Source organism: Protobothrops mucrosquamatus, unplaced genomic scaffold, assembly GCF_001527695.2.
Source record: "Protobothrops mucrosquamatus isolate PMUCROS unplaced genomic scaffold, P.Mucros_1.0 scaffold32, whole genome shotgun sequence".
NCBI classification, from domain to species: domain Eukaryota; kingdom Metazoa; phylum Chordata; class Lepidosauria; order Squamata; family Viperidae; genus Protobothrops; species Protobothrops mucrosquamatus.
Genome location: NW_015386416.1, coordinates 360286 through 374526, shown reverse-complemented (window position 1 = coordinate 374526; position 14241 = coordinate 360286). Strand labels below are relative to the sequence as shown.

The window sequence follows — 14241 nt, the reverse complement described above, 5'->3', positions numbered from 1 at the left end:
TTGAATTATATGCAGATTTCTGAGGCAAAAGTATATAAGGCTGCTATCCTAAATACACTTACAAAGGAATAAGGCAAAGTAATGTAAGGGGGCTTGTTTTTATAAAGCATGCTCTATTTTTTTTACTTCAACTGTTTTTGTTTATAAGTATTCAATGTTATATTGTATATTGTTATACTTTCACATTTATAAAAAGCCATTCATTCAAAAATCTACTACTACCAAACTGAAAACTTGAACTTACTTGTCACATGTAGATTTATTAAAAATGAGTATTAAAACAAAAACTTTGCTAACTAAAAATATAGAGGCAAATTCACAACTATGTCTCAATGTATTTTATAAAAATGGGAAACAAATTTAGCAAAAGTGAAATATAATATTAAATTTATTTTTAATTTACCCTCTTCTACAGGTCTCACAATAATAAGATGTAGATATGTATTCTCTTCCATGTTTGGCATATCCCATTGATTTTACTGGGAAGCACTTTTTTTAGCAAGCATATTCTGTTTTGTATATGGAATGGATTTTTCAAGTGAACAAGATGAAACTTTAAAAATGGAGGAAATATTTTCATCTCCCAAATTCCCATCTCCTAAATTAAATTGGATTAGGGCAATTAAATACAGTGCAAAAAAGCATGCAGTAATATCTACAATATAGGATGCTTTTGAATACCCATTGTACTATACCTGAAGCTGATACTAATTCCCTTCAAGCTTATTTGGGGTAATATATTTGAATGCAACTCTGCCTATTGAAGAATTATGATTTAATTGCTAAGAATCACACAATCAGATTAATATTAATTGAAGAATGGCATATGTGAAGGACCTTTGCTTCCCATAGCCACATATTTAGTATATTTTTCTGGTACTACATTAAGGTGAAATTCAAAGTGGCTCACTTGCATATATCTGAGTTTTTGTTGAGATTGTAATACACGTGCTTCATAGAAGAATAACAACTAGGAATCCATAACTGGAGTGCTGGCAAGTTCAGAAATGAACTTTCCCTCATTGAAAATCCTGGACAATAATGAATAAATCGTTTAGCTGTGCATAAATATGCATTAGAATTAAGTTTAGAGTTGAAGGTGATTGTCAAAATCACCTTCAATCTTGTGCAATGGCAGAATACATTTAGGGCAGGTATTTTGTTTGTTTGTTGTCTGTTATTGAACACATTTATCTATAAATAATGCATAAAGACTATAAACAACTGCCACAATGTGTCTTTTTTACTGATAAGATAAACCTAGCTTTCATCTTTGTTGATTTGACAATTCTTGATGTTGTTCTGTTATGTGTGATATTAATTGCCTGGAAGTGGGGAATGCACCACACTCACAGGCTGTTAAGTGTTGACTTCTCCTTTTAGTTACCATTTTCTGTTTGCTCAAAAAGAAGGAAATGAAAATATGGCATCCTCTTTCTGCTTTAAAGAAAAATTAATGTTTAAACTGCTCTGGGGAAAGGAAGCAAATAATGTTAATAGTAATTAAAGCAGCAAGTATTATGTCACCTTGCTCTGCTCTATATGCCCAAACCTTTTTCTTCCATGCTAAATATCTGAGATGAGACCTGAGTTCATGCAGTGACATATGTTTCTTAAGCATTGTAATATACTTTGTTGAAAGTCTGTTGAATCTAGTTGGGGAAAAGTAAGATAATCATCTAAACAGTTTATTTCTGTTTTAATAAATGTTACTATACTGTATTTCTTTCTAATAAGTTAATGGTTTGTGTAAAGTTCTCCAATGATTAGAGCACTGCTATTTCTGATAGTTTATTTCTAAAATGAAATCATGTGCTTAAAATTAGAGGAAACCACATGATTGCCATCATAGAATTCAGACTATTGTTTCACACATAAGCAACCTTGATTGACATGCCACCACATAGCTCAATTTTATAATCATATTTTTATTTATTTTCAGATTTTAAATGTTTGCATAGCAAATTAAACAATTTTAGCTTGAGGGAAAATGAAACTTTCTTTATAGTTCTCTCTCTCTCTCTCTCTCTCTCTCTCTCTCTCTCTCTCTCTCTCTCTCTCTCTGTGTGTGTGTGTGTTTTGTGTGTATGTATTCATATTCACACACGAATGATCACTATTATATATACAGAAATACACTCTTAAAGAGAATACAGCACACTGAAATATACATTTGTGTAGATATGTCCTTTTTAGTCATTTTGGATGTATATGTCTTTTTTTTCAAGCACCACACAAGTAAACTTTATACACATTGCAAGGTATGTCCAATTTATGATATAAGACCAGCACAGACCATGTGTTCAATGTATTTATCTTAGAAGAAGTCTTCCAAAATATCTCAGAAAAGCATAGGTTGAAAATCATTAAGAAAAGAGAATTGATTAGTAATTCTGTTGGGCAGTGAGGTTATTTCATGTAGCAGATTTGGGAGAGCACTATGACCACCACCAAAAAAAAAAAGCAGCACAGGCTTTCTACTGGTAGGGCTAAGAAGAACCTTTCATGGCATTCTGCCTCAAGTTCTAAAATATGTTATCCCTCTGGATAAGATACATCTTGATTTCATGTGCTTCAGTTGACTTAACTGCTCTGCATGAAGCTCTGGAAATACAGCTCCTCCAATAATAACTGCTTTTAGGCCAGGCATTCTCTGTTCTAGCTCCTAGGTCAGTGGTGGCGAACCTATGGCATGGGTGCCAGAGGCAGCACTCTAAGCCCTCTCTGTGGGCACACATGCTGTTGCCCCAGCCTTGCCTCCCCCCACGACCCCCTCTTCTCCGGCAGCCCCCCTGAAGGAGAGTCGCCCTCGAGGGTGGCCTACATGGAGCAGCGCAGCCAAGGACATGGCAGCCAGGCAGTGTAGACAAGACTCTGCCCTCACACCCCATCATGCACAGTTGATGCTGCAGGGTGCGGACAGAGGGTGTAGCCACCATAGCGCTGCTGGGCTGCCTGGGCGATCTGCGGCGGGCCCTGGAGGCGGTAAGTGGTCCTGTGGGCAGGCGGGGTGGGAGATGGGGGGCAGAGCAGGGGCAGGGCAGGGGGTGGAGCAGGGGCGGGACCAGTTTTTGGGCACTCAGTCTCTAAAAGGTTCGCCATCACTGTCCTAGGTTAATGAAAACTAAAGGTTCTCTATTGGTTTTCATAAACCTAGCTGGCTGTCATCAGCCAAGACAGATCCATGCATATATTTTGTCTTTTTAAGATTCTGATCCTGACTGGTAAGAGAGAGAATGTCCATCATAAATCATGTCAGACAAAGCACCCTACTTTTACATATTAATATATTGCAGGGAACTAGTCTGGAATTAGTTCATCACATCATCTCTTGGAAATTAGTTTAATCTTGAGGAAAAGTAGACTTATCCAAGACAACTTCTTGGCTGAACAGAAAATCTCCATTCAAACAGATTAACATCAATTTTTTGTGGTCTGTTCTTCTCCACCATTGCAGGCCTTGAAAAAAAAATTCATATCAAATATCCAGACATCTTTAACAGAGGATGAATAGAACTACTGCTACAAAAAATATCTTTAAGAACATAGAAAAGCACAGTTTGACATTGCGGTGAGACAGGTGCAGGAAGACAGGGCTCCGTCTTTCACTTTTGATTTTGCCCCACTGGGGACCCTGGAAAGGATCAAAAGTCACCCTGTAGAGGTGACAATTAAGGAGGGGACCCTTGTTGATTGCGGGAGGGTGGTGGCCCTTCTGTTTGATCTGAGGAAGCCCTCCAAACCAGCAGGGGAAAGACTGGCTACATTCGTGTAGCCAGTCAGAAGCTGCTGACAATGGAAGAAAATAAGCACCAACAAGCAACTTTTCAGCAACATGGATGAAACTGGGTGAGACCCTATCCTCTCTTTATGACTCTAAGACTTTTTCCTGGGAAAAATTGCCCAAAGCACCCTCCCCGATGAGAGAGGGAAGGGGAATTTCCACCCCATTCCCTCAGGAAAAGAAAAGTGGTGAACTAATTAATTACCTGGGGGAAACAGAGAAAATTACAAGATTAATTTGGAATTAATATACTTATATTAAAATTTGGGGACTAAAAGTGCTTTTGAAACTTTTATTTAAAAAAAAGATTTGAAAAGCTTGTAATATAAGTTTGGATTTTAAAAGCTGGAAAACTGCGCTAATGACATCTAGTGGTGAATTATGGCACTACAATTTGTTATGCTTTTTGGGCTGCTTATCGGTGTGGCAGAGACAATGAACTATTTTGAAACTGGCCTGCCTGAATTATGAGTATAAATATTAACTGACTTTCAGAGCTGCGTTGTGGAACTATTTCCCTGCAGGAGAAACACACATTATTGTTTGAAATGATGGAATATTTTGGATTACAAATCTTTGATTGATGAACAATTTTTATTATAAAGACCACCTATAAAAAATGAAATGGATGGCCCATGCTCAGCTTTAAATGATAAAAAACCATCTCTAATATCTGTCCCCAAGAAATATCACTAAGAAAATATGGATGAAGATCTGAAAGAAATTCTCTCTATGTTAAAATCAATACAAGAGACTATTGCTTTAGCTTGTGATGAGACTAGAAATAACGCAGATAAAAGAACAATTTTCTAATTAAATCTACAAACCCAGAAAATGACTACAAAGAAGGAACTAGTCACCCAGAAAATAGAAGGAAAACTAGAGGAAGCAGTTCCAAAGATGGAGGACCTAAAGGAAGGAACTAACCAACAGATTCAGACAACTGAAGAACTAGAAGACGGAGTGATAATATCGAAAATGGAAAAGACATCTTACCAAACAAGAATTCAGAACACATTTGAGGAAAAGGAAGAAGAACTGATTGAATAGAAGATAGAGCTGTTAGGAGAACTGTGGAGAATTTGAGAAGGAGGGAGCTGTTTAATGAATATCAATGGATTCATTTTTCCAAAAATACTTTAATCAAATGGTCTTTCTTAGTTCAAACAATATAAACAAAAACAGAGGAAAAAATACTTGATGATTCAAATGCATTAACTTGGAAAGTTAGTTGGCAAAGGAAGAAAGCTATAGTAAGACTGAAGAAAATAGAGATTTTGATCCATCAGATGGGATATTATATTATTAACTAGATGTTTGAATATGGTGGAGAATAAATAATTGATAGAAATAGAAGTATTATCATAACTAGAAAGATAAGATTTGTAATTAGAATATTAGATTTTGGTATGAGAAGGGAAACAGGAAAATTCTAAGAAGTTTGAATAAGGGAAGCTTTTGGTTACCCAAATATAACTTACTTTGAAATTATAAACAATGGAGACATTTTGAACACTGATGGGAAATTAAAATTAAAAAAAAAAAGCAAAAATAGGATACTGGTGCAAATGCAATTAAGATATGTTTTGGTTAGAAAAGTTATCTAAACTGACATTAATGATATTATGGGAAAAATGTACATATTCAATTGTATATTTATTAATAACAATAAGAATTGTATTTGCCTAGTGTGGGAAAACAGGTACTACTAGAAGAAGAGAGGAAACATGTGACAGTGTAATATTGGATCTAGACTGAAGAAGTTAATATATACCACTGAATTACTAATGGACCCAGACAACACATTATTTATTAAGCATTTGACTGTAAAACTAGACAATTAATAAAATATTTATATTAAAAAAAGAACATAGAAAAGCCCTTGTGAAAGCTAGGTGAGATGCCTGGAAAAGGTCTTGCCCAGTTATCTGGGAAAAGTTTGATTCTGTTGGACTTGATGAAGTGGACAGGATCCTCGATGCTGTCAATGCAACCACCTACCTATTAGATCCCTCTCCTTCCTGTCTGAAAAAGCCTCCAAGAGGGAAGTTGGTAGAAAAGGTGGTTGCTTGGTCCTGGATGAAACAGATTATGTTGACCTCTTCCAGTCAAGATTCAGGCTCAGTTATGGTATGGAAGTGACATTGATCACATTGATCACACATGATATCTGGTAAGAGAGGGAATGGAGGTAATGCAACCATCCTTGCTCTCCCAGCAGCCTTCAGTACCATCAGTACCATTATATCCTTTTAGCCAATTGTAATTTTGGAGCTGGGTGGCTCATTCTTGCACTGGTTTGGCTTTTTTCTACAAGGCCAGTCCCAATTGGTGCTGACATTGAGTAAGAGATCCACTACTACCTTTGGGGTTTTTTTTGTCATAGTTGTTCTATTTCTATTTGTAGACCTTTGTATTTGTTATCTATCTCCAGGTTGTCTCCAGGTACTGCCATATCCACTATCTAGATTTTTTTGTCTTTTTTATCGACAGTTATTAAGTCTGGGATATTATGTGGCAGATGCCTGTCTGTCTGAATTCTAAAACCCCAGAGAATTTTAGCTTCTTCATTATTGTTCTAATGCTTTACTGGCTTTTGTAGGTTGTCCAGAGTCACTTCTAGGAAAGATGGGCAGCACACAAATCAAATAAATAAATAAGTAAATAATGAAAAAAAAACTACTTCCAATTTTGTAAGGATGAAATAGTCAATAAGGGCTAAATGGTCTATAAAACTCCACCTCACGTTCTTTTTTCTCATCTGTCCCTCTCTGTTCTAACCAATAGGCCAAGTGACTAGAATCCATTGATTCCATATCCTGATTTGAGGCTCTTTCACATCATCAGCTCTTCTACTTCCCAGTTCTTCAAGAGCAGTTTGAATATTTGTGATTGCCTTTCTTGTATTGGGATTTAGTGCCAATTATTAATAATATTATTACAGGTATTAATATGCTGCCACCTATTTATATTCTATATGAAATTGATGATATTATAAGTTAAAATTACACTCTTAATGGAGGAAGTAGTCTTAATTTGAAGGGATCCTATGAATTTTTAATTAGTAACATGATATTTAATAAAGATATATGTAAATTTATTAATTTGTACAGATCATATATTGTTGATAACAGGTCATCTCTGAAATTTACATATAAATGTATTTGTACTTTAGGCTCTCTAAATCAATATCTCCAAAGATAAAGGTAATGCTTTTTTTAGCATGTTCCTCATTTGAGGACCCATGAACAGCATTGTGCATAATATCAGTTGCAAATTTAGCACGTACTGAATTAGGATGTGTTTCTTTTGCTTTCATTGGATCTGTTGGTCCCATTAATTGTCGCCATTCCTCCACAGCATTTTCTTTAGTTAGAACCATGACCATTGATGGGCCTCTAGAAAAGCAATACAACCAACAATTTATGAGATGCTCACAATCTGATTTTGCAATGAAAACATTAAGTTGACATAACTAATGCTGCATGCTGCATGAGATAAAGAAATCAAGTCCATTTGGGATACACTGTCTATTTGACTATTTCACATTGTCAGAGGTTGATGTTACAGAAGTCAAGGCTTAAGAAACATACATTATGTAACAGTATATGACTTCTTTAATAGTCCATCTCTGCTTGCATTTGTGCTTTGCTGTATGTCAGTCTGCCTGTTCTCCACGTATATAAAAACCTATTATATCATGTCATATCATGTGCTAGAAATAGAAGTGCCATTTTTGCTGACTTTCCTTCCCTCTGAACATTCAATTATATGAAGATGCTCCATAGATAAAAGAAGTTCCCTGTTTCTGTTCTTCAAAAGAGAATGTTGGATAGCATTCTTCAAAAAGTTATTGTGGCCAGAGCAAAACCAAAACTGCTCACATCACATCACATCATGCAATTAAAGTTAATACAATTTATCTTCAGTAATGTTCTCTTTTTGTCACATAACAAAAATTCCAGTTGGGCAATTGGATTTGGAAATCTCTGCACCAAAACTATTTGAAGGCAAGCAAGTAATGTGGACTGCTACAGCTGACAAAATGTTGGTGCTGGGATCTACAGAGATGCCAAAGACATGACAGAAATCAGAGAATACTGTCAAAAATATCCAGAGCTTTTGATCATCTTACAAAACTTTCATGATACTAGAACTTGGTATTTGCTATAAAGTAGAAGAATATCCTACAGGGCAGAAGCACCTAAGACTTATCAACCAGATTCTGGTTTTCATGATTCTAGGAAAGAAGTATCTACAAAATTAAAAAGTGAATTTCTGGATAGAGCTGAAATCAGACATTTCTATATTGCCTATAATTGTTACTTACTGAACAGTACTGAGAATAAAACATGAAAAACATTGTCCCACCCAGCTGCCACAAGTTCTGTAAAAACAAATATCCCCTCCCCAAGAAAGAGAAAAAGAATCAGACACCTGATGGTTTGTATATGGCTCCTTCCCCTACTGAAAATGTCACCAATTTCATGCTTGTTTACTTTTGCTGGGCAATTAAGTAGGCGATGCAATAGTGTCAAGCCTGAATTCTGATTGGCAGTTGAACTCAGGCCCTGAGAGGCAGGATAAAACAAGAGTTTTCGTTGAGGGAGAAATGACCTCTTTCCCAAGTTCCATAAAATTTTATTGTTTATATTACATTATAATTGAATCAGAAGTTAATCTGCTCAACTGTTGAAAAGATGACAAAATGGAATCAAAGGAGAGTGAAGACAGTCCACCTGCAAATACAGTTGTTGGAAGTACCCAAAAATTAATGACTTCACTTGGTGGACACAAAAATTATTGTTATCAAAGAAGCTTATTAATAGGCATTCTTGTTTTGTTCGCTCCCTTTTCACTTGTTTCTTTTTTTGGTTTAACACTGCTTTTGTAGAATGTGTTTGCAAATTGCATCTGAGAAAGTGGGCAGGGCTCTTGCAGCTGCTAGTTCAGCCATGTTTGATCTGTGTGTCCCTCCTGGCTGATTAAGGATGCCCAGAAGGGGACATGTGATTGGGGAGTGGTTTCATAGATTTTCAAGGAGATGGTGGCGTGCCCTCTCCTGAAGGGGGTATTGATCAACCGAAGTCTGGAGAGCTTTCATCCAGTCTCCAACTTCCCCTTTTGGGGGAAAGTTGTGGAAAAGGTGGTCACATGGAAACTGCAGAAGATCCTGAATGAAGTGTGAACCTCTGGACTCTTTTCAATCAGGGTTCAGATCAGATTATGGAGCTGAGATGACATTGATTTCCCTCTTTGATAACTTCTAGTGGAAGTGAGAGTGGGGAGTGCAATCATCTTTGCACTTCTTGACCTCTCAGTAGCCTTTGATGCCACCAATCATGGTATGCTCTTGGATTAGCTTTGGGAGTTAGGGATGAGCAGTACTGTGTCACACTGTTCTCCTCCTTCCCCTGCATAATAGTTTCCTCCAGACGTGGTTCCAGTCGGTGTTGATATGGAGTTCATGGTCCCTACCTGTGGAATGCCCCAGGACTTAATTCTCTCTCTTCTCCTATTTAACATCTACACTAGATGACTGAGTGAGATGATCCAACGGTTTTGGGATGAGATATCATCAACATGTTGATGAAATCTATTTGTATATCTTCAGCCCAGGCCACCTGAGTGATGTTGTGGCTGTCTTGCCCCAGTGCCTGGAGAGGACAGGGGGATGCAATGGGTGCAATGGCTTTCATCTCAACCCAAGCAAAACTGAATGTTTTGGGGTATTTGGGCCTCCCAATGACAAAGTTTTTCTGCTGCTGGTCTTGGATGGCGGGGGCACTGCTCCAAGTGGTTTTGGGAGTCCTCTTGGACACACAGCTTCCACTAGAAAAACAAGTGGCAGCTGTGATCAGGAAGGCCTTTAAACACCTTAGGGTTTTGTGCCAGTTGCACCAGTTTCTGGATCAGGAGGCTCTGATTATAGTCATTCATGCCCCTGTGATTTCTCATTTGGATTATTGCACTGTGCTCTGTATTGGGCTGCCCTCAAAGAGCATTTGGAAGCTTCAAATAGTGCAGAATGTGGCTGAGTAGTAGTCAATGGTGTCAGATATTTGATATATTTTATACCACTGCTACATGAGCTGCACTGGCTGCTAGTGTACCTTCAGGTACAAATCAAGACCACTGGTTATCACCTTCGAAAGCCTTCATGGCTTGGAGTTGTGTTACCTAAGAACTATCTTTTCCTAGTTTTTCTACTTGTCCAATTTGATCTGGCAAATTGAGCATGCTACAAGTCCTATCAGCCAAGGCTAGGAGAAATGCATTCTTTGCCATAGCCCTCTGCCCTCTAGAACAGTGGTGGCGAACCTATGGCACAGGTGCCAGAGGTGGCACTTGGAGCCCTCTCTGTGGGCACATGTGCCGTTGCCCAGCCTTGCCTCCCCCATGACCCCCTCCTCTCCAGCAGTCCCCCTGAAGGAGAGTCACCCTCGAGAGTGGCCTACATGGAGCAGCACAGCCAAGGACATGGCAGCCAGGCAGCGTAGACAAGACTGTGCCCTCACACTCCATCATGCACAGTTGATGCTGCAGGGCGCGGGCAGAGGGCATGACCACCATGGCGCTGCTGGGCTACCTGGGCGATCTGCAGCGGGCCCTGGAGGCGGTGAGTGGTCCTGTGGGCAGGTGGGGTGGGGGATGGGGGGCAGAGCAGGGGCGGGACCAGTTTTTGGGCACTCGGTCTCTAAAAGGTTCACCATCACTGCTCTAGAACATTCAAAAGTATACAATATATTTGTAGTCTTCATAATTAATTAATAATAAATAATAATAATACTATTACTAACAACAATAATAAAGAACATTAATAATCTTCAGAGATTAAGATAATCCCTAAGATGCTGTCTTTTCATAAGATCATGAAGACTGGATTATATTTCTAGCCTGTTTCTAGATTACTGTATACTAGCATCCATGGCAATATATATTTATAGTTTTTATTGTTTTTATGATGCACACTGCCAGAATTACTTATTGAGATGGGTGACGATCAAGTAAATAAAATAAAAATAGAAGGAGAAAGAAGGCTTCTGTATGGATAGCAGTAAAATTAGTAGAACCTACTGGCCTAAAACATGTTCTATTTTGTAAATAAAAATGGTTAAAAAAAAGAGATGGACTTTAATTCTGAATTTGCCATGGTGTTATTTTACTAGAGGACTGAAAAGAGACTAGGTGTATCATGGCTTCACCAGGATGGCACTTTGGAGTTAAAAACAATCATGAATCAATACAAACTGGGAGTAAGGGTCAAAGAACTACGTGAAAACATATCAGAATTCTATCAGTTCTTATTGAACAAATAAGAAATCAAGGGGAATGGGCATTTTCTTATACTATACTGGGAAGAAGCCAGTGGCCAGGCTTAGTGAATGTAGCCAGCCTACAGGAAGAATATTGCTTTTTTCTCTCAGAGAACTCTGAGTTACTTAGCTATCTATATTCTGTGGGGCAGGAGATCAGCTGCATGGATATAATTAGATGTGGGGGAGATCAGCAATTTTTGACAAGGTATGTAGTTGCCCAATACTTAAAAATATACATCTGGCATTCAGAGTTTGATTTTTCCTGCTTTGGTTTCGATTGTTACTCTGGAAAAATTGTAATTTTTTTCAGTCATGATTAAATATGATTAAGGGTAATATGATTAAGGAAACATATGTCACTGGAAATGACATAGCAGAGAGAACTTATGATGATTAAAAGGTGCTTTTGAAACCAAAGCATTGGTTTATTTTCAACGTTTTCCTTGAAGGACTTCATCACAGACTTTCCATTTGTTCAAGAGTTTACCGTAATTCATCAATTCAATGTGCTGATTGTTTAAAATCTAGTAGCCTTTTGATCATCTACTAACAGAGGGATAAAATCAAGATCATGCAAAGTGTTAGTACCACTTTATAATCCCTTGATAACACTACACTTGGAATATTGCCTCCAGTTTTGGTCACCATGAAATCGAAAAGATGTTGAAACTTTAGAAAGAGGACAGTGAAGAGCAATAAAGATGATTGGAGGTACTGGAGACTAAGATACGAAGAACAATTGCAAGAATTGGGTATGTTTAATGAAAAGAAGAACTAGGGGTGATATGATAGCAGCATTCAATATCTAAGAGGCTGCCAGAAAGAAGAGGGAGTTCTCCAAAGCACCTGAGGGCAGGACAAGAAGCAATGGATGGAAACTAATCAAGGAAAAAAGCAACCTAGAAATAAGGACAAATTTCCTAACAGAACAATTAATCAGTGGGAATGGCTTGCCTTCAGAAATTGTGGGTGCTTTATCACTGAAGGTTTTAAGAAGAGTTTGAACAACCATTTGTCTGAAATGGTATAGGGTCTCCTGCTTGAAGAGGGGGTTTGGACTAGAAGATCTCCAAGGTCCTTCCAACTCTGTTATTCTGTTAAAATGATGCAAAAGAAATCAACTGTTTCTTTGATATCTTAATGCCAGACTGGCAAAAAAAAATTGTCTTGACAAATTTAAAGTCAGTGCTTTCATCAAATTTTGTTTTTTTGTTTTTTGTTTGTTTTAAAAAAAAAACTGGCACTTACTTTGACATATAATCCACTAGTTGATTATAATATGGCTTATCTTCATGATCTTGATAAAATTGTGCTGCTATTTCAGGACTTATGTGTGCTTCTCTCAATTCTGAGATTAGAAATCCAGCATCTTTTACTTCATTTATAATTTTATCTAAAAGAAGAGGGGGACATCAACATTTCATTATTTCAATCTTAAAAGCGTTGTATAGTATAGTATTGAACTATGAAATATGTTCAAATGTGTAAAAACTGACAAAAAGAAACTTTATTTTTCTGCTACTTGCAGAATTTCTCTGTTTATCTGAAAGTGTTATTCCCAAATGATGGTGTGAAATGAGATCTTTTACATTTATGAATAAGGAAAAAATCTGTTACAAAATAATTGGCAGATGAACATTACAGTACTACAGACTTGGGTGCTGAAAATATGTTAACAGAAGCATCCATTGAGGGTTTGTGTGTGTAAAAAACTTAAGATGGCAATCAGAATGGTGTAATTGAAGCCCTGAACCTTTAATATGAAGCTACCATATTGAGGTTTTAAGAACTCCCCCGCAGATGCTTCTGCTTGGTGGTTAGCATTCTGCATGAGAGTGGCTACTTGCCTAGTTAATGTTAATCCTGTACAGTTAGTTTGTGACTTAAAACTGTAGCTGAGCCTGAAAATATAGCCATAAATTGTCCCAGTCAAGGGGTCACCATGTGACCTTACACAATTTTATGATCTTTTTTGCTGTAATTGTTAAGTGAATGCTGGGGTCACTTAGTGAATGCCACTGTTGTTCAGTGAAAACTGCAATTGTTAAGCAAACACATTTTACTCAATGGATGGTTTTTTACTATGGGACACAGCAATGGATATAATTGTGAGTTGGTTGCCAAGTGCCCAAAATGCAATCACATGAACACAGGGGTAGGAGCAATTGTTGGAATTTCAAAACTTGGCTGGAGGTAGCTTTGGGGAAGTCCATCACAACTTGAAATGGTCAGTGTGACATGTCATAAATCGAGGACTACCTATAATGCCTAAGCAAGGCTTCAGTGTCTTTTGTTTTTGTCTTTTTGATCTGTCTAATTGCCTCTTCCCTTTGCTTTTTAGGCACCCACTTTTCTCCCATTTTATTTTTCCTTCTAGCCTCCTCTTCCTCTGTCTGTTGTCTTCGTTTTCTTACTGTTGCTGATAAGTAGAGTGAGGAGAATATGTTTATGTACATTACTGTGTGAGGAAGAGATTTGTTGATATATGCAGATGGGGATGAAATAATTTTATAATGGTATAACTTATTTTACAGGCAATTAATTTAAGTGCACAGAGAAAAATATGAACACCTCATAATATTAATCTTACCTTTCTCTTCAAAAGCAGAGGGTTTAATGAGAGCCATAGTGTTTTGTACAGGAAAGAAGAATTGTAATTCCTTTGTAGCTTCATTCATGTTTGCGCTGCCATGCAGCTGATTGATTGGAGAATCATGGACTGCAAACTCAGCACGTAAACTGGAACAATGAAGTCAGAAAATTAAAAAAGACAAAGAATTTGTTTTCTGAGGTTTTCTGAGGTTTTCGCGGGTGTTTGTATGTAGGTCTTTAGTTATTCGGGTTTTCTCCCACATAGAATTAGAAGTGTCTTGGCGACGTTTCGACGAAGTCACATTCGTCATCTTCAGGCTGGTGTCTTCAGCTTCGTGCTTCTGGGAGTAGTGTGTGTGATCGCAGCTGTTTCTTCCTTTTAACTGCCAGTGGGGTTTGAGCTGATTGGGTGGGAGCTTGGCTGTGTTCTGATTGGGTGGAGGGGTGTTCTGATTGGTTAAGGAGCTTGGCTGTGCTCTGATTGGATGGGGGGTTGGCTGTGTTCTGATTGGCTGGAGGAGTGTTCTGTTTGGGTGGGGGCTTTGT

The 14241-nt window shown here is 37.7% G+C and overlaps 1 protein-coding gene across 1 annotated transcript in view; it reads right to left on the bottom strand.

Annotated features, from left to right (window-relative positions):
* Nucleotides 1–6932: 6932 nt before the first annotated feature.
* NME8 (NME/NM23 family member 8) overlaps nucleotides 6933–14241 on the bottom strand; it is a 51568-nt gene continuing 44259 nt past the window's right edge. Inside the window, exons 12-14 of the mRNA XM_015811167.1 lie at nucleotides 13694–13842; nucleotides 12352–12496; nucleotides 6933–7182 (exon numbers count right to left, since the gene is read on the bottom strand). Of these exons, the coding sequence (XP_015666653.1) occupies nucleotides 6933–7182; nucleotides 12352–12496; nucleotides 13694–13842 (544 nt within the window). The remainder of the gene's footprint in view (nucleotides 7183–12351; nucleotides 12497–13693; nucleotides 13843–14241) is intronic.